The sequence below is a fragment of the Rousettus aegyptiacus genome, unplaced genomic scaffold, assembly GCF_014176215.1.
Source record: "Rousettus aegyptiacus isolate mRouAeg1 unplaced genomic scaffold, mRouAeg1.p scaffold_m13_p_3, whole genome shotgun sequence".
NCBI classification, from domain to species: domain Eukaryota; kingdom Metazoa; phylum Chordata; class Mammalia; order Chiroptera; family Pteropodidae; genus Rousettus; species Rousettus aegyptiacus.
This window is the reverse complement of record NW_023416306.1, coordinates 99,536,002-99,562,653: the sequence shown is the minus strand read 5'-3', so window position 1 is coordinate 99,562,653 and position 26,652 is coordinate 99,536,002. Positions and strand designations below refer to the sequence as shown.

Genomic DNA, 26,652 nt, shown 5'->3' with positions numbered 1-26,652 from the left:
AGTATAAAGAGTGAACTTTTATAGAATGTGAATTATCTCTCAAAGTGATCTAATAATTTTCAAAAAGAGAAAGAAAGAAAATAAATTGCCTGAAAAGACCTTTGAGGAAGTGAATTACCTGTATGTACCATATAGAAATTAATGTTTTCACTGCAGATGAGAGATATGAGTTCAGGTTTACTTCTCAGCTTTTTCATTATCTTAAATATCTCCAGAAAGGGGGACAAAGGAGGGGGAGGTATAGAGAATAATCTTCCCTCAAATATATAAATATTTTCAATAATCTTGATCATATATATTTCACAAATCATCTCTAACAAATCTGTAGTGGAATTATAATAAATGAACTATATGAAGGAGATTTCCTTGTTTAGAGTAAAAGTAAAAAGAAGGTATTCTCACAAATCACAACAACAGATACCTGCGCTTGGATCCTGCAGCAAAGGCGCAACTGTCGTGCCGAGACTGTATATGAGATTTCCAAGTTCTTGTAAAGCGCACACCAGCATATGCTGGCTGGCTGCTACATCTGTGGAGCCAAGTCGGGTTTCCAAGTTACCGTCACTCATCATGGCATCTGACAGAAGTATAAGAATTAACTGTGCATCACTGCTTTGTTAAAATATAGAGGGTGAGTGTTAGGAGTGGAAAATTATAAAAGCAAAAATTAATACCTCCAAACTTAATCTATATGAAACCTATATGGCAGTAACTGAAATACTACAAAGGGAACTTGCATCAATAGAGAATCAAATGAACGAATATAAATGATTCAGTTCAAGCAACCTGACCATAGATCCCTTATTACTCTTTTAGCAAGTGGTACTGAAAGAGATAACTTATGGAAAACTAAAAAATATTCCAATTTTACTGCTACACAAGAAAAGCAGAGCAGACTTAAAACAGTACCAGAACTGAAATAAACTAATTGTTTCAAAAACAATGTATCAACTTCTATAGGAAGATCATGAATTCTGATGAACTATTATTAACAGTCTTTAAGATTTTACATATATATAATAATTATCAAGTTAGATAACTTACAGCTCATCAATATATTTACTGCTTTACCCTAAAACAACTGATGTCTATTATTAAAGTGTGTGTGCTTTTTTTAATATAGTAATATAACAGTATAGCTTTTCACTGTTAAAACGGATTGTCTTAGTAGATCCATACCCACAACTTTCTTTAACTTCCAGATAGCCTGGCAAATATCCTTGGCAGCAGCAATTTGAGCCTTTTCTCCAAGGAGGCCTCCTATAGTAGCTCGAAGGATAAATGAAACACAACGGCGACCGCAGACAGCATCGATCTGAGTTTGGGTGACTTTAGGGTGTGACTGTGACACAAGGCTTAGAATATGAGAAAGAAAAGCAGCAAAATTTTTCTCTAGCCATGCTCCTCCTAGTGTTGAAACAAATACCACATAAGCCTAAAAAAGAAAGGAGTTTTATCTTCAAAATGAAATAATTTCAATTCTATATTACTATTTTCTCCTACATGAAATATGCAGAATTTATTAATATTTCTTTTATTCCTTTCTCATTTACAGCTACTTACCTACATAAATGCAGTACAATTTTTTTGTTTGTTAAGCCAAAACTGAAATTTACAGTCTTTCAACTGAGACTTCATATATACTGCCTGTTTTATTTTGGCCAGAGTCAAAAGTTTCAGATTGTCAGCATAGCCAGCTAATATGTAAAATATGTCTGTGGCTTCTCTGAACAAAGAATTCAAGCTCTTTCACATGCTGACCAAAGAAAACCCAAATAGAATATATGAACACACTGTAAGAATTAACTATGTTCCAACATCATAACTTTTAAGGGACTTTACAGTGATGAATGACTGTTATTTTCAAGAAAGTTAACAATTTATCTTACTCCAGAGATACAAAGACAGTAATTTTCTTATGTAATATTTCTAAAAACACATAGTTTACAATTATACTGGAACACCTTACACTTTCATGAAGTCCAATATTACATACTATAAAAAACAATGAGGAAATGTTTGCTTTTAACCATCATGGCATTTAGAAAACAAGATAGTTCAAGGAAAGAATGCAGACCTCTGTTTTATTCTAAAATACTTTTCCCAGGGTTTAGCTTTTTAAATTTTGTTTAGGACCAAGAAGTTAAGCACTTAAGTAAATAATATGCTGTAATATTTACTTAGGAGTCGAAACCATATAAATAGAAATACAATACTGTCCACTATGTTGAATAATATGTACCTAATTGCTTAAACTTGAACTGTACAAGCACACATAAACACAATGGAAAATATGTTCAACTATGAGACACATGAAAGCACAAGGCCTAAAAACAAACAATCAAAAAATTTGTGTTTCAAAGGATTAACAAAAATATCCCATTATTAGGAACTAAAAACACACTGTGGGTAATGGCCTATTGAGTTGGCTTTGTTTATGGTAAATAAGGTTCTCTTGCTTGTAATCTAGTTTTTAAAAAATATTTTGGCCTCACCATATCTATAAATATAAGAGTATAAGTGATGACCTTGCATAGTAGCATTTCTGCCTGGAGTCAGATCCTAAAACTTTCATTACAGGCCAGTGAGAATTACATTTAGATACTGATTTGTGATTCTAACCTGAGTAACTCCAACTCGAACATCCCTACTGACTGAACTGGTTCCTTTCAGCATATCACCACTGGCTCGAAGAAATCCTGAACTTCCACGTAGAAACCCTGTTCCTAGTAATTCCAGAACTTCCTCCAGAGATACTCTGCGAATGCTTTGACGTGAGGCTGCTATAACAAAGAACAAAACATGTGATTCATATTATGCGGACTAAATTTTAATGCATGATATTGATTCGAATGTTCAACTAGAACAAAAATAAACTAAAACTCCAAACAAAATGCAAAATTTACAGGACACTACACACTTTAACACACAATCACACAAGAGTTCAGAGATTAAAACATCATGGATTCTGAAGTATCATGCCAATGACATCTTAAAGTCTATGCCACTTTGAGATTGTGCTCTATTGCTTTCTTTTCCTCAAAGAAGTTAAAAGGCTAACAGTATTCTAAAACAAAGAAAAACAAAATAAACTGCCCTAGTTCTCCATGAATGAAAATGCAATATGATGCTTTGAAAATTTGTGTGAAATACTTAAAATGCTAAAATCATAATTTAATTTTTCCAAATGCTTTACAATTTTTAGTGAAAGTTATATAAAGTAACGACCATGTCCTACTTTTAAAAATTCTCAACTGCAAGTACAACTTTTGTTGCAGCCCATCTCTGAAGAAAGAATATTACTAAAACTACTCAGTTGGCCCTTAGGCTACAATAATTAAGAAATTAAGGCACAATGTTTAATCTATCTTTAGTTTGACACAGCTGAGTCTCCCTGTGAATATCTATGAAATGATATCTCCTTTCCTTTAAACAAACAAAACTACTTTTCATTCTTCTGAAAAAAATGATGGTAACACGTTCTGACCCTTATTATTGATTCAAATTGTACACAGTGGAGAAATAAACTTCCATTAATCAAAGTTTATAAGCAAAATATCTACTCTTTAGTCTAAAGAGGATATAACCATTTGAAACAAATGAAAATCTGTGTTGGCCTTTGGGAGGAAAACATGAGTGAATAGTACAAACTCCATACCCTCATGAATCATAAATTCTAGAAAGGAGAGACAATAAACATAACACATGACTAAGTATATAGTATGTTAGACAGTGCTTGAAAGCCATGCAAAAATAGGGCCAGAATACTAAGGGTTGAAGAGAAGTGTTGTGATTTTTAAATAGGGTAGTCAGGGCAGGGTTCACCAAAAGGGTGACATTTGAACTTAACTCCGTCTTAAGTGAGGAAATTAAGCATGCAAGTATCTGGAGAAAGTGTTTTAAGCAAAGGAAATAACTCAGGCAAAAAGGCTTGAGGAGGGATATGATGTCTAGTAAGTTCAAGCAGAGCTAAGTGGACAGAGCAGTAGAGAGGTCAAGTAGGGGACTGGCCAGGGTGTAAGGATAGGGAGAGAGCAGAGGCAAAGGACCTTGTAGATCATTATAAGGATGTGAGTGAAGTGAGGTGCCAGTAGAGGACCTTGAGCACAGAAGTGATATAATCTGTCACTTTGCTGCTGTGCTGAGAGAAGACTGTAGAAGGGGACAAAAGCAGAAGTAAGGAAACTCATTAGGAACAATTTAGTAATTCAAGCAAGAAGTGATGGTGGCTTAGAACAAGGTCTGTAGCAGAATTGAGTCTGAATATACATACATATGTATTTTTAAGTTTTTTAATAGAAAAAATTTCAAATTTACAAAAAAGTTGCCAGAATAGTAAAATAAATTCCCATATGTCCTTCACCTTCACATTTTCAAAGAATACATGTATGGCACTTGTTTTATATAAGAGCCCTCAATTTGAGCACTTCCTCAGAATTTTTGGTAAGAGAACTATATAAGCAATGCTGTAAGCCTTCTCAATGTATAACATCAAAAGGCACTGTTAGGCTTGGTGTTAGTCTGCCTCTACATCAGTGACATTATATTTGAACACCTGAATAAGATGATTGCCATGTTTGTCCATTATAAAATATTTTTCCCTTTGTAATTACTATGTAACCTGTGTGGTGATACTTTAAGATGACATAAACATCCTGTAACCCATCACACTTTCATCCAAGAATGTACTGAGGATAAATTATTATTATAATTATTATAATAATTCCAAAAAGGTCATTACCTAACAATCATTCTTTCTATATTTATTAGATGGAATTCCACTATAAAAGAGCTCTCCCTTCTCTTTTATTTACTTATTTTCAGTAATAAATGTACTCATAAATTCCTTTTTACTTAATACATTATCCATTTTCTGTCATTACTGACTTTGCTTCTAATACTGTCCTGGATTTGACCACTGAAAATGTCTTTAGAAAGCTAGCCAGTGGAAGCTCCTTACTTTTTGGCACAAGAAGACATGCCAGGCTCATCTTCAGACTTGCCTTGTCTCAACCCCATAATTAGTGATTTCTCCAAGGAGTCACAATTTGGGATATTTTTTAAGATTGTTAAGTAGAATAACTATTGAGTATGAAAGAGAAGAGTAAGAGTGACATCACAAATTTTGGGTTGAACACCTGGAAGGAGAGAGTTGTCATCAACTTAGATTAGCAAATCTGTAAGTAGAGCAGGTGTATGTGTGGGGGAGGGGAAGCCAAGCACTCATTTTTGAATAAGTTAATTTGAAATATCAAACAGACATCCAAATAGAGATGTCAAATCAGCAGTGGATATTACTGTCTGGTATTCAGGAGATAAGTCTGGTCTAAAATAAATCCAGGAATTCCCTGATCTATCTATATCTATCTATCTATCTATCTATCTATCTATCTATCTATCTATCTATCTATCTATCTATATCTATATCTATCCATCCATCTATCTATCTATATCGATTGATTGATATAGATAGATAGATGGAGATAGATAGATAGGTAGTATTTAAACCATGAGATTAGATAAGATCGCCAAAAGAATGAATATATACAAAGAGCAGGAGACCAACTACTAGGCGATGGGCCTCTTCTATAAAACAAAGAATCATCAAAGAAGATTGAACAGGAATTTCTAGTTAAGAGGAAGGAAAACCAAAGGGGTTTTTTGGACCATGAGGTCCTAAAAGGCAAGTGAGAAAAGGATAACGAGGATGAACTGAGTTAAATGTTACATCAAGTAAGACAAAACCTGAGAGCTGCCTACTAGCTTTAGCATGACTAAATATTAGAACATAAGCTCCAAAACAGAGGGGCTTTTATGTTTTGTTCAATAACATATCCCACACACTCAGAACAGATCCTGGCCCAGTATAATCACTTCATAAACATTTACTGAATCAATGAATGAACATGGAGGTCATTGGTAACCTTAACAAAAATAATTCTGGTGGAGTGATGGAGAAAATCCTAATTGAAGTGGGTATGAAATGTATGGCAAGGGAAGAACTAAAGAAAGTGAATATCAAGAACTCTGAGGAACTTTGCTGCAAAGAGAAATGGAGCTCCAGATGTCTGGGGAAGTAAGATACGAAAAATTTTTTTTTAATGGAAGAAACAAAAGTATGTATTTGTAGAGACTAATCTGATAAAGAGGAAAAAGTTGATGTAGGAGAAGGGAGACTTCCTAGAGTAATGTCCTTAGCAGGTGAGAGGATGAGCAATAATAGCTATTGAAAGTATGGCTTTAATAGATGGGATAATTTATCTTGAGTAACAGTGGGAAAGTTGGAGTATACCAATATAGATGCTAGAAGGTGTGCAGATGTGGTAGAGGAGCCTATGTAAGACAAGCCATCAAATGAAAATAAGGTGAGAGAAGGAAGTATAAAATAGTCAATTAGAAAAGTCAGAGAGTGAATGGACTAGGGAAATATAGTATGTCGGCCAGCCGCCATTAAGGACCTACTTGAGGTTCATGGTTAAGAAGTAAATTTAAAAGATTAAATTCCTGGTAATGTCTATCCCAATGTTAGGATGTCATACTCAATCCCTGCTTTTTAAGTGCATTCATATAATATATCATTTATTTGAAGCCTGTTCTAAGAAAATCATTTCAGTTCATAATCTTTGCATATTGTGGCTGAATGTACAAATCCCCACTGCATGTTTTCCAAATTCTTAAGCACTATGTTGCTAACTATTGGACCCCTCCTTAAAAAAAAAAGTCATGAGACCTAGATCATTTTTTTAATTATACAAAAATAAATAACTCAATTATAACGCAAACTAGAATTTACATTTGAAAGAGGAGAAAATTTCTAACAAAAGATTAGGCCAAAGTTTTTCAGTTGTTTAGTCTGATTACAAAAATGCTGGCATTATTGTAGTACTACTATAGGAGGGTGTGCACTTAAATGTTATTCACATTTGTTATGCAGTTCTATAGTTTTGCTTATTTTCACGGCAACTGTGTGCTAGTGCTAACGATACATTTACAGAAATGTGCAATTCGCATTTGCAAGAGAAGTTTGACTAAAACGTGTCTTCTAATTTCAATTTCTTAGGTGGCTCAAGATTTAATTTCTTAAATTCCCTAAACAACTTTTTTTTTCTGGTTTAGATTTTTTGTGGCTTCTTCCTCTTCCCATCTACCCTTCTACCCTAGTCCCCACCCTACTGTAACTCAGAAAGTATTATTGAATTACAAGATTAGAAGAACCGCAATAAAAATAAAAAATTTTTATTATAAATTTAAAACTTGTTGGTCTCAATGGAGAAGGAGGGGGCTGTATAGTTTGCAAGCGTTCTCCAGATGATTCAGGTATGCTGTACTCCTTGACCTCTTTCATCTCTGGTTGAGAGACATTAGCATTAGAAAAAAACCAGAGTCCTCCTTTTATTACAATAAACAATTCCTAGAGCGATGCTTCTCAAACTTTAATGTGCATACAAATTATCTGGGATATCTTGTAAAAATGAGAATTTATTAACTTGGGTGAGGGCTGGGTTTCTACATTTCTTCTAAGTTCTCAAGTGATCCCAGTACTCCAGGTCTGCAGATGTTTGAGAAGCAAGGTTGTACAGAACAATCACATTTTCATTTGTGTGAGATTGTTTATTTTTTGGAGATAGAATAATAAAGCAGGTTTCCATTATTCATCAATATTTTATATACACTATAGATTAAACCCAGACAAACATAAGTACCCCATCCTTGCTTGCTGCCTACAAGTATATAAATAGGGAATAAAACTAACACAAAGCAAGTTGTCCAAATGCAGTAAACGTCAAATACCCATTATTTGGAATTATTTACAGCACTGCTCCCTTATATTCAACCTAGAAAATGGTAAGCCTAATTATCTATCAGATGCATATTGCTTAAAAAAATTACTCAAGATTTAGATCATCTCTCTTATTGAATAACACAACAATTTACTTTAAAAAAAAAAATGTATGGGAAGGCAATGACTGAATAAAGCACATTTCTTCAAGTTCTTTTCTTTTTCATCAAATTTTTACTGAATTGTTTGAAAATGAAATCTTAGGACCTAGAGCAATGCTTACAAACTAAAATTTATAAAATATTCTATCTCTTCATGAAAATAATAATGGTGGCAGTGATGCTACACGTCTGTTTAAATCGACTGAGGAGAAAATTACAAAAGACATTCTGAAAATAATTAAATGAAATGTACCTGCTCCTGGATGTTTAGAAATTAGAGCTTTAGCCAACACTGTCCCTAGTAGCTTTGAAACTGAAATCCGAACATCATAATTGGAACCTTCAAAAGACTTAAAACACAGTGTGGCCACACTGTCCAGGTCTGTAGTCCACATAAAGCTGGCCTCATTCTGAAGTTCAAGGAGACACTATTTAAGTGGAAAAACAGAAATTAGTGAAATATAAATATCAGGTCCAGATCTATGTTGTAACAAAAATCCAGATTTAACAAAAATAACACACAAATCCAAAGTTTCTAAATGATTACAGGGACAATAAATGAGTATGCATTAAAAGTCATAAAAATTATACTATATAAAGCAATGTGTCCACAAAAGGTGGGAGGATGTGGCTGTGAAAATGTCTTTAGAACCAATCTGTTGGTTAATGAGCAACTGTGAGAATTCCAACATAAACAACTTTACTGTACTTCCTAACCAACTATGTTAATAAGGCGTGATAAAAAACAAAACCAAGTCACTTTCTTTTGTTTTACTTATTAAAATTATTGGGGTGACATTGGTTAATAAAATCAAATAGTTTTTCAAGTGTACAATTCAATAATACGTCATAAGAACACTGCACTGTGTTCACTACCCAAAGTTAAATTTCCTTCACCAACAAATATCTGAACCATCTCCATCCCTATCTATCTAAATCTAAGTCACTTTCGAACAACATAAACCTTACCTGTAAATTTTTGTTTAATACAATTAAATGGAGGAAGCATGTAGAGCCGAAAAATACCTAGTCTGATAATTTGAATTTGCTACCTTCTAACAATGTGCTGCTAACTACTTGAAGAACCCTGGGAAATTCATGTTAACTCTCTGGGTCTTAGTTTCCTCATATATAAAAATGAGATAGTCATAGTTGATTACCAAAGCTGTATCTCTAAGATCATATAGCTATTACTAGTGTTTACTGAGAAAACTGATTTACTTTTTTTTAAGTTAATTGTTAGAAATTCTGCTTATTAGACCATTTTACCTTTGCAGCAGCACAACGAACAGCCATGGACCTATCTGTTAAACAGGATCTAGCAGCTTTATAAATATCCCTGTGGCAAGGTGTAGCAGCAGCTCCAAGTCCTTTCAACATATTTTGCAGACTCAACATAATCTCATATCGACCTTGAGACTACCAAAGAGAAAAGAAACATTTTAAAGAATAGAAAAAAATAATTCACTGTGAAGAACAGTATAAGCACTGAAATTTATCTCACAAATTAGAGAAATACTGATTTTTGTACACACTAATCAAGCCATTCTGACATTAAGAAATATTAATAGTTGCTATTTTATGAAGTGTTTACTATCTCAAAAGTGTTATCTGTATATACTACATTTCAACACAATACAAATTTCATAAGACTGATGTGAAGAGTAAATAAAATTATATAGAAAGTGCCTCGCACAAAGCTTGCATATTGTTAAACTGTTAAACGGTCAATGAATAGTTGCTATAAATGAGGTAACAAGGTAAGAGTGCAGGGCCTGACACCTACTAGTTACATGACCTTGGGCAAATCTATTTATCTATTAAATGAAGGTAATAGTATCATTTTCATAGTAATGCCATTAATTTATCTTTGTTCAAAAAGAGCACAACAGTGACTAATTACAGGTGTACCTAACAAAATGGGTCTGATTGGGAAAACTTTAAACTTTCTTTTTTCCCAATTTCAAATGTTGCTCATCACTGGTGGGTGAGTATCAAAGGTAGGATTCCCTTTTGATACCTCCAAAATGTGCTACCTGATTAACTAAATTATAAAGGTAAAAAACAATGAAGCAATAAAATACTTAGCAATAACAATATTTCTGAGAGCTACAGAGTAATTTTCTGTTAACCAGGGGCCTAAAAAGGATGATAGCCTAACCAATGGAGTTAAGAGGGAAAATAGTTTAAAGCAGCCATACTTCAGTGAACAAAAGTTCTTACAGACTTCTTTTAAATAAAACCAAGTTTATAGAGGTTAACAATCCTTTTTCCTGAACGTTCTTTAATCTTTCAAGAAACTACTGCTGAGAAATGATCTGTTGAGTAGATTCTCTCACTAGTTTTTTATTATGGATTTCACGTCTCAAAATTCTTAAATCAGCTACATTCTTGAAATTTAACATGTTTTATCTAGGTATATTTTTAAAAAGTATGTGTGCAACTGGCTAGCATTTTTATAAATTATTTCAGAGCTGTCTTTTAGACTATTTTTCTAAGTAAGGTAAGAAAAGGAACTTGTGTGATGTTTTTATATTTAAAGGTGCTGAGATAGTCCTGAATATTAGGGATCATAGATTTAAACTTTTAATATATAAACATACAACATTCTTTAATTTCAATTTGGTTAGTAAAGCTATAGTTGGCAAAAGATTACAGTATCTTAAAAGTCAAAGAGAAAGCTACAAAACAAAGAGGGTGTTCCACAGTGGTAAATGATGCCAACAAGTCAATGAGGCTAACACTGAGAGTATACTTCTCCTGGCAAATAAAAGATCATCCAGATCCTGGCCATACTTAGGTCCTCTATGCTCTTTCCCACCCTGATTATGTTACTCACTCCCTTTCGATTCTGATACAATACTAATCTATCCATCCATCAGGTATATAGTAGTTATCAATTATGTATCTGGGTCCTTGGTGACAAGCACTTGCTCTGGAACTAGAAAGTAGTATCAGATGGAAAAGCTGATATAAGCAGAGGAAGCAGGGATGGGCCTGCTAGAGAAATATCTTAGATTTTGCCCATTTGGATTTGTCTAAAGACACGAAATTCTATTATGGCTTTATTGCTTCACTAATAAAGATTCAATATACAAAGTGCATGTATATCACCTAGAAATATTTCATCTATGGATATATTTATATAGATACTTATGTATGCTTGTCATAGGTAAAGCTCTTTAATTGGATCAAGAAACCATAAAACCTATAAAATACTATCTTTTTATTCTTTGGTCGAATTTGTAGTTACTTACCTCTGCACTCTTCATAGCTTTAAGGATATTCCCCACTGTATCAGTAAAGGTGTTACCTAGTATTCTACCCAACTTCTTGTACAAGGAACCCAAACATACCACAGCAGCACTGAAACAATATTTAAATTAGAAATTAGTCATGAATGAAAAAACAGGAATAAAAAAATTAGAATATGTAAAGGTGACTAATTTTACTTTTACAGGATAAAATTTCCCAGAATCTACTCCATTGTTAAATACAACAGCATAGCACCTTAGGTGAGTGTCAAATAATTACATCGATAACAATAATTTTAAAAAAATGTAACTTCAGTTAATCTAAATTTAAGCCCAAAGATTCCACTTCCTCAAATTTTTTACATATTATAAAAGATGAGAAAATCAAGAAATAATGTTCTCATCAAGCCTGAAGTCTGAAAACTTTACTTGAAAATACATTCTGTTCTAAGCTAAAAATCAGGTCAACACAAATTTCTATTGTGGAATATCATACATGGCAAATCAACTTCTCTAAAATAATAGGTGATAAAATGAACTGAATCCTATGGAGAAATTAAGCTGTTCTTTTTAGGATCTTAGAAGAGTATTTTTCTACGTTACTATTAATTTTCACTACTAACAACTAATAAAGCAAAAAAAAAAAAAAATCCAAAACATGAAGAATTTAAAATTTTTCTTAAACACTCAACTGCTAAAATTTTAGTGAGACGGTCTTCATTCCCAAATCTAGACTTCAAATATGTCTAAAATATTTTTTAAAAGAACTGTTTCTTAGTCAATGGGAAAATGTTAGATTTTTAAAATAAATTTAAAAAAATGAGTAAAACAATTTGTATTCACAGTTTCAAAATAATTATCAAGTAATTTGGGTTATTTATAAAAATGATACAACAAGGAAGCAGTATTTTGTTTTATGTGCAGTTTTGATATTTAACTTACAGTTTAGTGGGAAGATAACTTGGAGAATCATCTTTACTACGAATAAGATCATTACATTTATCGATTGTCTCATAAACAGAAAACGTGTCTCCGATACTATAAAGAATGCCTAGATTCTTAGCAAGGAGTTTGCGGGTAGGAGGCCCTGGGGAGCTGTTCAACAAAGATAGGAGCTGTTCAACAAGAGTCTTCTGTTTCTCTTTTACATCACTCTAGAAAGGTAACAAAAAGACAATTCAAAGTCAACATAATTACTCATAATCCCTAGTATGATTTTTCTCTCATGTATTCAAGAACTAACTAAAAAGCTCTAGAAAAATGTACAATTATTTTGACTAAAAATTACAAGTTGGTTGGTGGTGTGGTCATCACACCACACGAACAGGTAGTTTGTTGCCCTCCTGATATTTTCACAAAACAAATTCTGGACCACAATACACTGGAGTATCTGTGAACAAGGGCTCTATTTCTTCTTTATCTTTCTTATATTTGTATTTCGACTAGAGCCTCTTAGTTATTAAGCCCCCATTCCACATATGTCTGCATAATGAGCAGCAACTTATAATCTATCATCAGAGCTGAACTTGCCACGGTTATCTGCTTTATTCAGATCTTTTCCTTTTGTAAGCTTATGCATCTAAATGCCAATGTTACTCCCTTTTACTTCTCTACTCTCTGAAAATGGAACACAGACTATACCATTACAATGGTAATGGTATCCAGGTGCTCACCAAGACCTAAACTTTCACAATGGAATATGTGCTAATTCAGTGTATGGATTTTTATCTGTTGTTAAATTCTAAATGTCTCCATGAGCAGTGTCTTTGTACCATTTTGCATGACATATGGTGTTGTTATTATATAGAATATTGCTATTCTTAGCAGATATATGCAAAAGTATTTAGAAGTAAAGTACCACCTCACATGGTTCAATAAATCAATCGGTCAATCAAACATGGCAAAACGTTAACAAGTGCTGAATGTAGATGAAGGGTACAGGTGATGAGTTTTCTTTTTTTAAGTCCATTTCACAAGCTTTTAAGAGAAAGTATGTTTATTCAAAAACTCTTCAATTCGTATTCCTCTTTGGAGCCCAGACCTTTTAACAGTGACACTCCCATGACATTATTTAGCACTGTGCTACACCAGAGCTTCGTGCATATTAAGATGCACAAGGTGCAATACAAATAAAAATGAAATCTAATGCAATGTAGCTTGTCATTAGTTTTTGATAATATCAAAAATATTGGCTAATTTCTTCCTGCCTTTCTGAACAAACTTGCAATATTTCATTATAAAATCTTAATAAGGTTTAGCATTTGAAGGCTAATTAAGTTATTCTGAATAGAACTAGAAAAGCAAATCAAAAGAACTAAACATTATTTGGCACTTAAAAAAGTTTCTGCAATTTGACCTACCCTGCTGGTTGCTAGCAAGAGCTTCTCCAAATATCTCAACCAATCAAAAATAAACTCCGCCTTCTGAACATCACCTAGTTGATTGTATGCTCCTTCATTCAGCAATAAGCTATGAGCTAATTCCATTCCTTGAAGAAAATTCTAACTGGTCACGATTCTTCTCATTAAACTTCAGTAAATACACCTAAAGGAAAAAAATGTAACAGAGTAGAATAACATTTTAAAAGGAGTGAAAAGGCAATCATAATACTGGAAATCTTCCACAGAAGACAGTAAAGCATAATTAAATGGACATTATCTTTTATAACAGCTCTAGGGTGAAACTGGGAAAATCTCAATACTAAACTCTTATTTACATACAAAATCCACCTTTGTATTCTGTACTCCTTTTCTAGAGCAAAGACAGGCAAAACAGAGTAGCATTATTTAACTCATATGCAAAAAATGCTCAACAAAAGAGACATTCATTTAAAATTCTGAAAAATTTAAGGTTAGACTACTCAAGTATTAGATTTTCAGTTTTCATTGTATAAAAAATAAGTTATGGGTACATATTAACAAATGATCAAATATCCAGACCTTCTACTAAAATTCTGTAGTAAAGCCTGACACCTCCCCAGGCCTCTGCCTAGGTACATAGTCTGTCATTTACCTGGAGATCCAAACCAGGAACAGAGGGACATATTCCCATTACTATCTGTTCCCTTAGCCTAATAAAGACGCTGCTTATAGTTTAAGGCTAGCAGTTTTAGAAAAGAGTCTCATCTCAACCATTATAGCCTCCTTATCTTTGTGAGTCTTGTTGTGAAAGCCAACTCCTGTTTTTGAAGCCACTTAAGATAGATGTTGTCCAGGGACTGTAGCAATTAAGATCATATCTACGCTGACCTAGATCCAATATAGCTTTTATTTCTGTTGCAGCAAATAATCAACAAAAGACAGAGGAGGTCTGGCTTTGTTTTTTTAATTCATGACCATCTCCTGGGCACACCCTAGTACCTTTCCATAATATTACAGCATATAAGCATGTGCACACACACGCGTGCATGCACACACACGCACACACACAGATTTGTAACATGGCACTGTGATTATGGAATTTTTGTTGTTTTTTTTAGGAGGTGCATGCTCAGGTATACAGCAATAAAGTAGCATAATGTCTGCAATTCATGGTTAACAGCTGAATGTAGGTAGTGGGTACATGAGTGATTATTTTACTAGTCTTCAATTTTTCTGTATTTTTTAATAGATCATGATAATATGTTGGAAAAACTAAGAAATTAAAAAAACACAAGTTGGCTTTATAAAAAATCATCAGTAATAGTTACAGGAGTGACAGTTATTATCAAGAACATTAAACAACAGAGAAGACAGGATATACCTAAAAGATGAGTGCTCCTACTTACTATTGTATCTAAACTAAATTTGATACATTATAAACAAAATTCCAAGTTAAAACAGAAAGAGATCATTGGAATTGCATAGAAACATAGATAGAATGCTATAGGGAATTAAACTAAAATATTTAAAATACATAGCTCATATTCCCCTTAAGGAATTTCAATCTTTTATAGAGAAGCCAGTAAGTAAAAATGTATTAGAAAATCAAATGAGAAACATGGGAAGGCTTTTCTTTCTTTCATTTTTTTCTCCCAGAGAGTTTACTGGTGTAAAATTACCTAGAGTATCAAAGCTTCATAATTATTATATAATTGAAAAGAGCATCTTGAAAGGAAAGTAGTCAAAAACTGGTAGCCTGTTGGTCAAATTTGGCCTGCAATGTTATTAGGAAAAAAAATTTGTTACTAACATTTAAACACAAGATTTTACATGAAAATCTGGGTCCATATCCCCATAGTATAATGAATGGCTGAATCTAAGAGGAGTAGGGAGACTCCAGCAGGTCACAGCTACCACCTGGTTTACTTTATTCATTTATATTATTTATCAACTTCTATGGATATTTAAGTTTTTCAATTCCTGCTCTTTAGCTTACTTGCACCTCTGGCTTGGGTCAATAATCTAGATTCTGACTATGACGCTGCCCCAGAGGCCAAAAGACAGCTTTCCCCATCTACCACTGTCTCCTCAAGCCTGTGCGCTGCTTTAGCTATCTGGGCTATACCACCTCAGTCAGTCCTGCCCAATGCCACCCAAGATCTGGCACTGACAGTCTTCAAAAAAAAAAAAAAAATGGTACATATTAGGTTATTTTCAGAAACATTAATTTTAAGGAATAAGAATATAAACAACGGTGTTAACGAATTTATCACTTTTAAAGGCAACATGAATTTTAGCTTCTTTTAAAAAAATCCTTTCTTAATTATCGAAGTAAACTGACCAAAATATACACGATTAAGAATAAAGTTAATAAATGCTAGAAAAATAATTTCTGGAAGAAACCTACTAAGTATACAGAAGGTAAAAGCAAGTTCACATTCAATATCTATGATTGAGGACAAAAAAAAAATAACCTCAGTATCATATTGAAAATTTCTTGTAAATACCAGGGCAAGTCAAAATCCTATCTTAAGAATCAAATTACCCTTTTTAGAGGTCATTAGTACTGCTGAAGAGACCTTTTTTTCCTTAGCCAGCAGCAATATTGTGGTGTAAAATGATCTATTAAGAAGCAAAACAGCTAACACAATGCAATAATAAATAATTCAGTAAAAAGCTTGAGATCATAAGAGGGCATAAAGTTATCTCCAATTCCCTCAATACAGTCCTCATATAAATTACTCTTAAAAGAAGTAGACAATTTATATTGGTAATCCCACATCTAAACCCCCAAGTCCAAAATGAACCTGTGATCTTCACACATGCACTGTCAATAAGAAGCAATGCATTTTGCAAGTAAAGATGTACTTTCACTTTAGAAAAATGACTACAAATGCAGTCAATCTACTGTACATTTTAATATAACCACAACCTATGTCTACATATACCTGGAGCATGCTTATTTTTCTAATTTTTCTTATTTTCCATTTTTGTTTGAGATGACAAAGTGATCAGTTTACTGAAAGTAAACATATATAGCAATATATTTTTCAAAGTACAGTTATGTTACTTGAAAAAAAGATTTCATAAAACTGCTGCTCCCACTGTAATGCCAGCTGTTATTTTTGTCAGAAGCTAATATTTATTGACCACTGTTGGTTTGTTAGTTTTTCTTTCTAGCATACAAAAGACCAATTTACAAAATAAATGAGCCAATAAGCAATAAATGGAACTAATTCTAAAATGTATCAAATGCCTAAGGTTTTGTAATATGTCTTATACTTCAATTTCAATTACTTTTCTTTGGTTCTAACATCTCTATAAAAGATATCACAACATCTTCAACTCGATCTCGTCTTTATTCTCGTTTTGTTTAAAAAGCATAAAATAAACCAGAAAAAAAAAAAAAACTACAAACCATCTCTCAAGAATCTCCCAACACTTCAGGAAACATACATAAATCTTAAAATCCAAACCTTAAAAAAAAATAGTAATTATCTTCAATCTAGAAAGAAGCTGGATCATTTCATCCTCACCTAGGATTCTCTTTGACCTGTGTGATTCAGGCATTGCAAGATTATAGGTTACAAAATAGGAACTCACAAGTTACACAGAGCATTAAGTCATATTTAAGATGTTACCTAAGGAGGGCTCCCTCTAGTAGAGAAAATGAGGTATTTTTGTTACAGTACTTTAAATATCCCTAGACACAATCCTAAAGTTAGTTTGCTGACATATTTAACCACTATATTTCACTAGTTTTAAGGTAAATGGATACTGAAGCAAATCATTTATAATTTTAGAGTTCTTTAATACAGTTTTAACTTGATTTTAAAATTGTCTGTATTTATTCCATCTTTGAATCTGAAATATCTTGCTTTTTCCTTCTACAATAAACTATTTTAAAATTCGGCTAAAAAAATTCCTTCAGGAAGCTTTTCATGATTAATTTCCCTATTCCTGTACTGTCTCTTCTTGGTATAACACTTTTTCCATTATTATATGTATGCTTCTTAAAATATTTGGTTTCTCTAGCCACCACTTACATTGTGAGATTCTCCTGGTCTCTTTCCAAACCATGATTCAAGTCTTAACACTGATTATTAGAGCACTGGCATTCTGGGTAGGTAGTGTTCTTTCTCTAGTCTCAAAATTTTTAGTGATAAAGATTTTTTTTTTAATGAAACTTTTAAAAACCAACAAACAAAGTAAACTTCTGTTAAATTCCTATCTTTTAAATTCACAATATCCTTTGTCAGCATCATCTTGGTAACATCTCGAATGGGGAGCACACATGTATAGCCTGCTATAGGTTATGGCTATACCTTTCACTTTTCCAACCAACTCCCAAGTCACAAAATGACAATGGTAGCTATTATTCACTGTGCCAATAACTTTTTAAGGGCTTAACTTGTATCATCTCTAATCATCACAAGGAAGGAAGCAAGGAAAGTATTATTAATCCCTATTTTATGGATGAAATATTAAGATGCCAATAAATAACAGAGCTGAGAAGGAACTCAGGTCTCCTTCACAACCAAGTTCATTCCCTTTCCTCAATGCCAGGAAGTCTTTCACAAGGGGGAAAAAAGGAGAAATAGCATTTTTGACATTAAGGTGTAAGGGACATTTCAATTAAGAAAAGGTGTAAGGGGCAAAATGTCTGGAACAAACATGAGGGAAGCATTACTTTATATTGAGGTTCTTTCTTTCCTTATTTACCTCTGCATCTTACAGTAAATCAAATAACTGGCTTAGTCTTCCAACGCCTCCAAGAATAACAGTCAAACAATTAAATAGGGAGTGCTGGGAAAATAGCAGAGAACAACACAGATGAGGTTGGTAAACTGTTGAAAGCAAAGGAAGCTAAGCATATCAAAGTAGAAGACATAACAATATAGACTAGTGGCTCTCAACTCCAGCTGCTCTAAAAAAATACCAAAGTCGAGCCTAAACAAGTTGAATCAGAATCTCTGGAGGCTGGGATGCTGTGATAAATGTTTTATTTAATCCTCATACCACTATCATAAAATACCTACAATGCTATTAATTTATAAATACTGAGACTAAATATAGGCGATTTTAATAGTGGACTAATGCCCAATACTCTCCTATAATTCACCTAAGAAATATTTATCTTGATTTTTTTTAGATAAGCCCATAACTGAAACTGAAAATAGCAGGAAAATGACAATATAATTCAAACCTATGATATTATATGGCATGAACTTAATCTTAGTCTAATTCTCCATAACCATAAAAATAAATTAGTTATCAGTTAACGTTTTAAATATTAAGTGTATAATACTGATTTAAGCTTGATAAAAATTTGTTTTAGCTGAATGGTTCAAAATTATATGTATATTAAATCCAAATATAAACATAAAAACTTTTATAGTCAATACTGAGAATTTAGAAAAGCTGATAGCTTTACAGGGACAGTACAAACATGTTCAACTCTTCTGGAAAATATAATGTATCAGAAATCATAAATATATCAAAACTATTTGACAAAAGTATCCAGCTTTTGAAAATTCATGCTAAAAAAAAGAAAAGTATCAGAAGTGTGTTGATTATAGCACTATAAAAGTGAAAACTGGAAACCCTTAAGTCCAACATTAGAGTAATGGTTAAGTTTGACATATTCAAAGACTATAAGGCTCTCATTGAAAATTATAATTATGAAAACTACAAGTGCAGAAATTTTACATGTTACAAGAGCATCCCATAGCTAAAGCAGTGTTTCCTAATGAGTGTTTTGTAAAATAAGTCTGCCAAATGAAGATAAATGTGTGTTTATAAGGAGATTGGAGGGGGGAGGGGAATCCAATCCAGATACTTTTGGGAAATGCCAAGTTAGCAATTCTCTCCTATAGAGGGTCTCCAAATATGCAATATGGTCAAATGTGCATGATGCACTTCCAGGAAGGCATGTAGACAGAGCTCTTGACGTTTCTCAACATGCTTTGATGACAGACCTCTCCCTTACCTCTACCTCTTTCTTTTTTTTCTCCTGCTGGCAATCTTGTGAAATTGGTGCTCTACAGAACACAATCTCTGAAATACTAATTATTAAAGACTACTGTAAGACAAAAAAATTTTTAAATTCATTTTTGTTCATACTATGATAGGATTTTTATTAGAAGTAGAATATGTAACAAGTCAATATCACACTTCTACTTAAAAGAGGCCACTTCTGATTAATATTTTGGATCAAATGATCAAACATTCAGAATTCTAAATATAAGTAGATAGAATTCTCTCACAGACACCCCTGGAATATGAAGATAGTTTTAAATAACCTAGTATATTTATCAGTTCATATAAAAAATTGTTATTCATATTTTTAATTAAGTTCACACTACACTCTTTCTGAACTAAAAAATGGCTTGAGCACCATAAATATTAAAATGTGATTTTTGGAATTTCGAATACAAATTCCCATAATATCAACTTAATTCACATTTCTAAAGTCGTATACAAAACTCTTAACTTGTAATGTGCCCCAGGTACAGTACTAATACCTTATTTTAATATATAATGAAAATACATTCAGTGTACCAAGATTCCAAGAATATTTCCTGCAAACCTGTTATGAATGAGAAGAATGACTTCTCACCACCGCATAACACAAGACTGCAGGACTGCAGATACAGCTCCAAGAACTGATGGGTAGCATGTTCTATAGAACAGAGAAGTTAGGATGGAGTAGAAAAGAAACAGGAGTTACGTGGGAATTTCTAAGTTGGGGTAAGAAAAGGCCAGAAGTGGGGCTGCAGGTTATTCTGCCTTCTTCTTTTGTTTTTCCAAGTACTACAGATTACTCTTAGTATAGCAGGAATTTGATTCAGTGAAAGAAACAGCCAATGGGGGCCCCAAATGATGTCTAGCCATTTCTGACAATTCTCCTTCCAGATTATGGAAGTAAAAACCCTTGAAGGGTAAAAGAAAGTGTTGGGGTTTGGGGAGTAGACTGAACAGTAGGAACTAACTCTAATAAGGCAGTGACAGAAAAAGGAACTAATTTTTTTGAGGATTTATTTACTAGAACATTTTCATTATCTTATTTAATCCTCATAACACTGAAACTTAGAAATTACTATCCTCATTTTACACCTGATGATAATGAATTAAGGAATCTGTGTAAGGTTAAGATGCTATTTAAGCGGAAGATAATACCTACATCTGTCTAGTTCCAATGTCCATGTTTCTTCAGCTACTTCATATGGCCTCTTCATACAGTCTCTAATTGCTGCTATTACCAACAGTTACTGCCATACCTCCCGAAGCACCTAATCCTTCCAATTTTGTGGTTCTTTTTTAAAATCACTTCAACTTGCTCTTATGGCTCTAGAACTTTGAGGCTTTTTGTTTAAGTATGAGGTCTTCCAGAGACATCAATTTCCAGAATGCCCTTTCCATCTAGACAATAAATCAATAAGTACTAACAAGGGTAGTTTAGTCTGGCTATTCCTAACCATTTTTATCACTTTTCAGTCTACAAATCTACTCTTCACCATGGGAAGAAAGAATTCATCCTGGACATTAAAAAAGTTCCAGAAAGCAGATTTAAGAGAAAGTTTATTCTTATATCTCCCACCTTACTCATTTGAAAGTCACCATCTAAGCAACCTCCCTACTTGGTATCTACTTGAGAATCTAGTAACAGGAAGTAAAAACAAACAAGTTTAAAAACAACAACAACAACATACAGCAATTGTTTCAAAGATAATGAACTTTAGTGACATAAGTATCTTGATACTGAGATGCTTGATTATTCTTTGTTTAAACATGACAAATAACGCAATTATCTGGATTCTGGCTAGGGTAGAGTAGATTACCATATTAAAAGTGAAGGAGCATGCTTGCTTCAGCAGCATATATACTAAAATCGGAAGAATACAGAAAAGATTAGCACAGCCTCTGCATAAGGATGACATGCAAATTTGTGAAGCATTTCTTAAAAATAAAAGAAACAAAGTGAAAGAAAACTCACTGAGAAAAGGAAGTCAGAGGAGGCAACTATCAATGATGAATGGCCAAAATACTATTTAATATAGATATTTTAAAAAGCAGGGCAATATGGGGTTATTTAGTACAAGAGCAAAGTACACAAGATGCTATTATTCCTCCAGCTCAGCAGAGGCCAGGAACCTTTGCTCAATTTTTCAAAATAACTCTATCTTTGTATTTGGTGTTCATGCAATCTGCCACCCAGGCCTTCCCCGTATAGCCATTAGACCCTGCCTGCTTTTGAATCCTTTTTTTCCCCTTCCAGCTGTTCATGGCTCTTACATTCTGGTTAGCATTCAAAGATTCACCCTTAATCTGCACTATGCTTTGACATTTTATCTTGGCTTTCCTCACAGTCCCCACTTCTAATTCAAAATATAGCCCATAGAATACCTACCCTAGAATTTAACTACACTTCTAACCTTTTTGGAGCCTTCCCTAAGAGGCTTTCTTGGCAGACACTGCTTCTCACTCCCTGCCAGATGCCCAGCCAGGCTCTTAACTTTGCAAGTACAGCTCCCTGGAACAACTCCATCACTACCCTGCCTCCGGTTGCTACCAGTGGTCCACTCCAGTAATACAGTGAACATACCACTTATTACCTCTAACCCCTAAGTCAGTCTGAGGCAGCACACTGTAATCAAACTCATTGATATTTCTGCGGCAAAAGATAAACATATTCATATAAGGTGGAATAAATAACAACTATAAATAGCTTCATTTCATTTCAGGTCATGTTTTGCTGTCAAATGAGTTAACAAAAAGTCTTTTCAGGGCCTCTGAACTCTGAAATTAAGGGATTTTTTATCTGTATGTTTTTCTTTTTTCCTTTTCAGGTTTCCCCAAAAATATTTAAAAAAAATTTTTTTTCATATTTCAATGGGTAATTTCAATTTTCTGATTACTTACATTAAAAAATGTAGTGAATAAATAAGGTATTATTTTGCATATATATAAAAAACATGCACATCTTCAACAGAACAAACATGCACAAATCCAACAGAAGAGGATATAGATAGATGTTGTATAATTACCAATAGAGAAGCATTATCTGGGCAATAAGTACAACTAAGCTACTGAAAAAGTACATACATAAAAATTTTTATTTAGTGATATTAGAACCATATATCATGGTTTTAAGATCAGAAATAGTATATGCTCAGCTTTAAATATTTAGAATTATCATTTCCCATAAATTTTTTTTCTTTCTTGTCACATAACTAGCTCCAATTTCTTAGACAGGTAACATAAATATAATGCTTTAATATCACTATATTACACTTTTTTTCTAGAAATAATTATCTTTTAAGTTGTTATGATTAAAAAAAATGCAAGCATGATTCAGGATACGTGCTCCATTTTCAATCTGTTGGGTATCTGTTTAGAGAGTTCTAATTTCCCATTTGGGTCTTACTGTAGATAAACATTTGATTTCATATTCACAGTTACAGTTCACATGATTTTCTGTCTGATCTTCTGATCAACTGGATTCATATAAAAAAATATTTTGGGTAAAATACTGTTACTTCCGATATTACCATCCATTAAAAAGTTTACTAAATGAAAAAACTTTCCACACCAGATCTAAATTAAAACTAAAAATTATAAAGTTGTTAGAGAAACATTAAAAAATCCTTCCTTTTCTCTAGTCTTCCAAAAGCCTAGGCTTGCTGAAAACTTTACACTAGGTAAATGTAATAGAAAAGATATGCCCTCTTGCATCATCATACAACTAGGATCCAGAAGCAATTATGGGATCCTGCAGTTTAACCTGACATAATAATGAAAAAGCAAGATTAATAATAAAACTGAGTTTAACCTATTTCCTCCTACAGAAGATTTAGTGATTAAGAGTTTAGAATTTTAGTCCAGGGTTGGCAAATCTTTTCTGTAAACGACCAGAGAGGCTTTAGGCTTTGAGAATTATACAGTCTCTATCACAACTACTCATAAACGGTACATAAATAGCCATAAACAATAAACGAGTGCGGTTGTGCCCAGAAAAAACTGACAAAAACTGGCAGCAGGCTGAATTTGACCTATAGGTTGTCAACTGCTGACCCCTCCTCTAATACAAAGAATTTATCAACTAGAACTAGATGAGGGATTCAATTAAATGATATAAACACATTTTTTACTAATTCCTTAGGTTTCAGTTAATTCATTTCTTAAATGAAATTATTAATAGTTCCTTCAGTCTCCTTAAAAGGCAGAAGTGGAGGACTATGGTCCCATTCAAGGACTGTTCGAATCCATCAACTGTAATAAAAATAATGAAACATAAAACTCAAAGTTTTTCTTTTAATGTAGATGTCATTAAACCAGTTAACCAGGATTTAGAATACAAGAATTTTAAAATATAAGGGAGCCTAGTCAAATCCAGAGTTTAATGATTTAGTTTATTCATAAGACAATTAAGGAAGATTCATAAAGGACATAAATTGCCTCAATCCCCTTTTTGAAATAAAACTGGATGGATGAAAGATGCACTGCTTAAAGACAAAAGTATTTAAATTTTTTCCTTAGAGAAGGTATTCATTATTTGTGTAACTAAACAAAAATTTAAGGTACTTTGAATTATGTATTTTCTGTCACTAAAGTCAGATACAATAATACATGAGAAAGAAAGTGAAAAGTGACCTAAGATACATAACATAAATAGTAATGGAGAAGCTTAAGATAAAATTCGGGTCTCCTGTCAGGTCAGGAAACTTTTCCTATACTTCATATAGTATCTATATAAAAGACAAATCCAACTTCCAGCGCTTTTCCCAACTGTCACTATTGTTATAAAGCCTGCCTGCCTACTCATTTTAGCAAAGAAAAAAAAATCTGTGGTATTAAAATGTAAGACAAATCTTGTCTTCAATGCTGATCTAAAATCACTTTCTCAAAAACTTACTTTCTAAGGATCTGGAAAACGGAACAGGGCAATTCTCTCCTCGTTCACCAAATTAATGCCCAGCTCTAAGGATCCTTCTACTTCTTAACCCTATTTGGGGGCCCCCTTTTCCCCTCCTTTAAAGTCTCCTCTAGGCTGTAAGCTCCTTAAGGGCGCCGAGCCTGCGCATATAAGGCGCTGAATATGTGAATAAATGAATGCACATAAAAACAAAGTATAATTATGAATTTTAACGAAGGAGGTCAAGTCATTGGACAACTATTATCGGACCTGACGGTTTCAAAATCTTAACTTGTCAGAGGTATATATTACTGTGATCGGCGCTTCATAAAGTTTCTAAAAACTTTGTAACCACTTGAAATGACGTAGCGCTGGCTGAGAGTAGGATAAGAAATGCTTCCTCGTACTAAGCAAACGCTACTCTAGCAAACGCTTTCTTCCCTTGCGAGAAGGACTAAAAAGAGTCCTCCACACAGGAGGCAATAGCCACTCTCTCCACTGCCGCCTCTGGAAAACCGCCCCAAGAGTCGCGCGTGGGGGTTCGGAGAACTGCGCCCGAAACTTGGTTGGGGCTCCGCGGGCGTCGCCCCGGGCGGGTCCGGGTACACGCGCGCGCCGGCGTGTGAGGCTCCGACCTTCCGCCAGCCCCGCAAGCCCAGTGTCCTGGCTCCCGAGCGCGGGCAGAGTTCATGCCTACCTGTTGTGCGCGGGTGAAACCAGACTTTCCCGGAGCCCAGAGGAACAACTAGCACCCAGTTCCCCGCACCCAGTTCTGCTCCTTCTTGGCAGGCTCCGGCCCCTTCAGCCATGACACCTAATTCTCCGATCTGTTCCCGTAACCGGGGGCCCAAGTTCCTCCACCACTTTCCTGCCGCGACCACCCCGGGGTCCCCGAGGCAGCTCAACTCACGGTGCAGGCCCTGGAGTGTCGCCCCTCCCGCCCGCAGGCTGCCGGGACACCGCCCCCTCGCGCTGGGAGCCGCCTCCACTGCTGGGTTCCCCAACTGCTCCACTCAGGGGGTTCTCCACCGCTCAGCGCCGGTGCCAGTCTCACCAGAATGCGGGGTTCTCGGTAGCGCAGACACTTGCCGGCGGCGGCGACTGAGAGCCAGCGGGGCGGGAGCGGCGGGCGCGGTGGGCGCGGGGCGGAGCCGGAAAGCTCGGAGCCCCCAGCGCGGGGGGACAGCGATTGGGAGCGCGCCCTCTGCCGCGGCGTGATCCGAGGCCTCGCCAGTCGGCCGCCGAGCCATCGAGCGCCCACTCTGGCAGGCATGACTGCTCCACCGCCGAGAGAGCGATGGATAAAACTGTGGCCCAAGCAGAGGCCAGGGCAGTGGCTCTGCAGTCCGGAGGCCAGAATCCTTAGGAGGGCGGCATTAGGGCATCTGAAGGCTAAGCCACAACTGGAGCCTGGAGAAAATCAGGCAGGGAGTGCTATGGGCGTTGTTGACTTAAAGAGGTAAACTGAGGCAAGCTCAAAGAGTTTATTCAGGAATAGAAGAGGAATTGCAATTTGGGACAAGAAAATTGTTCGCCGAGGGTTTGGGGGTAGGTTGTTTATGAGCAGGGAATGTAAAAAGGGGAGAGTTCAGTTAGAGTCAGTTAAGATCAAAAATCAAACAGAAACTAGCTTTGAAAATTTCTGAGCCCACAAAATCAATCACACAAATAAAGCTCAATTCATCCCACTTTGCAAGACCAACCCAACCTGGGTAATCTACCTGTTCATGCTTCTGGCAAAACTTCCCAACGTTGAGACAACTTCTGACCAACTCCCCATTATCCAAGAAAATTCCAACACTATCAGTTCTCTGTAAATCAGACATTTACAGGAAATCACCTCTTGGTCCTTACATTTTGTCTTCCTAAGAGGACATACTTGAGACTCTCCATTTTATATTTTCTGGTTCCATTAAGATCAAAATTCTTTCACAGTGTATATAGTGGAATGTTAGAATTGGAAACAACCCTAGAGAGCCTGGTAGGCCTATGTCCCTTGTAAGCCTGAGACTTTGTGGCCTGAGATAAAACGATTTGCTCAGGATCACACATTGGGTCAGTGGTGGAATTGGCACAAACAGCCTCTTCGCTACAAGGCAAGTGCATTTTTCCAGTATACTCAGTGTTTTGAATGTAATTTAAAAAATTTTATATTGAAACATTCTCAGTCTTACAAAAATGT

The 26,652-nt window shown here is 34.7% G+C and overlaps 1 protein-coding gene and 1 non-coding gene across 7 annotated transcripts in view; one reads left to right on the top strand and one right to left on the bottom strand.

Moving 5' to 3' along the window:
- The window catches only part of HEATR5A (HEAT repeat containing 5A), an 87,723-nt gene extending 62,091 nt beyond the window's left edge, over positions 1-25,632 (bottom strand). For 2 of the 6 annotated variants that reach the window (XM_016123645.2, XM_016123650.2), the window contains exons 1-9: positions 25,381-25,434; positions 13,556-13,739; positions 12,138-12,349; positions 11,199-11,307; positions 9,211-9,360; positions 8,195-8,369; positions 2,623-2,783; positions 1,180-1,435; positions 422-577 (exon numbers count right to left, since the gene is read on the bottom strand). In XM_016123645.2, the coding sequence (XP_015979131.2) occupies positions 422-577; positions 1,180-1,435; positions 2,623-2,783; positions 8,195-8,369; positions 9,211-9,360; positions 11,199-11,307; positions 12,138-12,349; positions 13,556-13,681 (1,345 nt within the window). In that variant the 5' untranslated portion in view covers positions 13,682-13,739; positions 25,381-25,434. The other 4 variants (XM_016123648.2, XM_016123649.2, XM_016123646.2 and 1 more) reach the window with 4 other exon arrangements.
- LOC118601069 lies at positions 21,417-21,523 on the top strand. The gene has a single exon (XR_004950171.1). It is a non-coding gene; the product is annotated as a U6 spliceosomal RNA (small nuclear RNA).
- Positions 25,633-26,652: the final 1,020 nt, after the last annotated feature.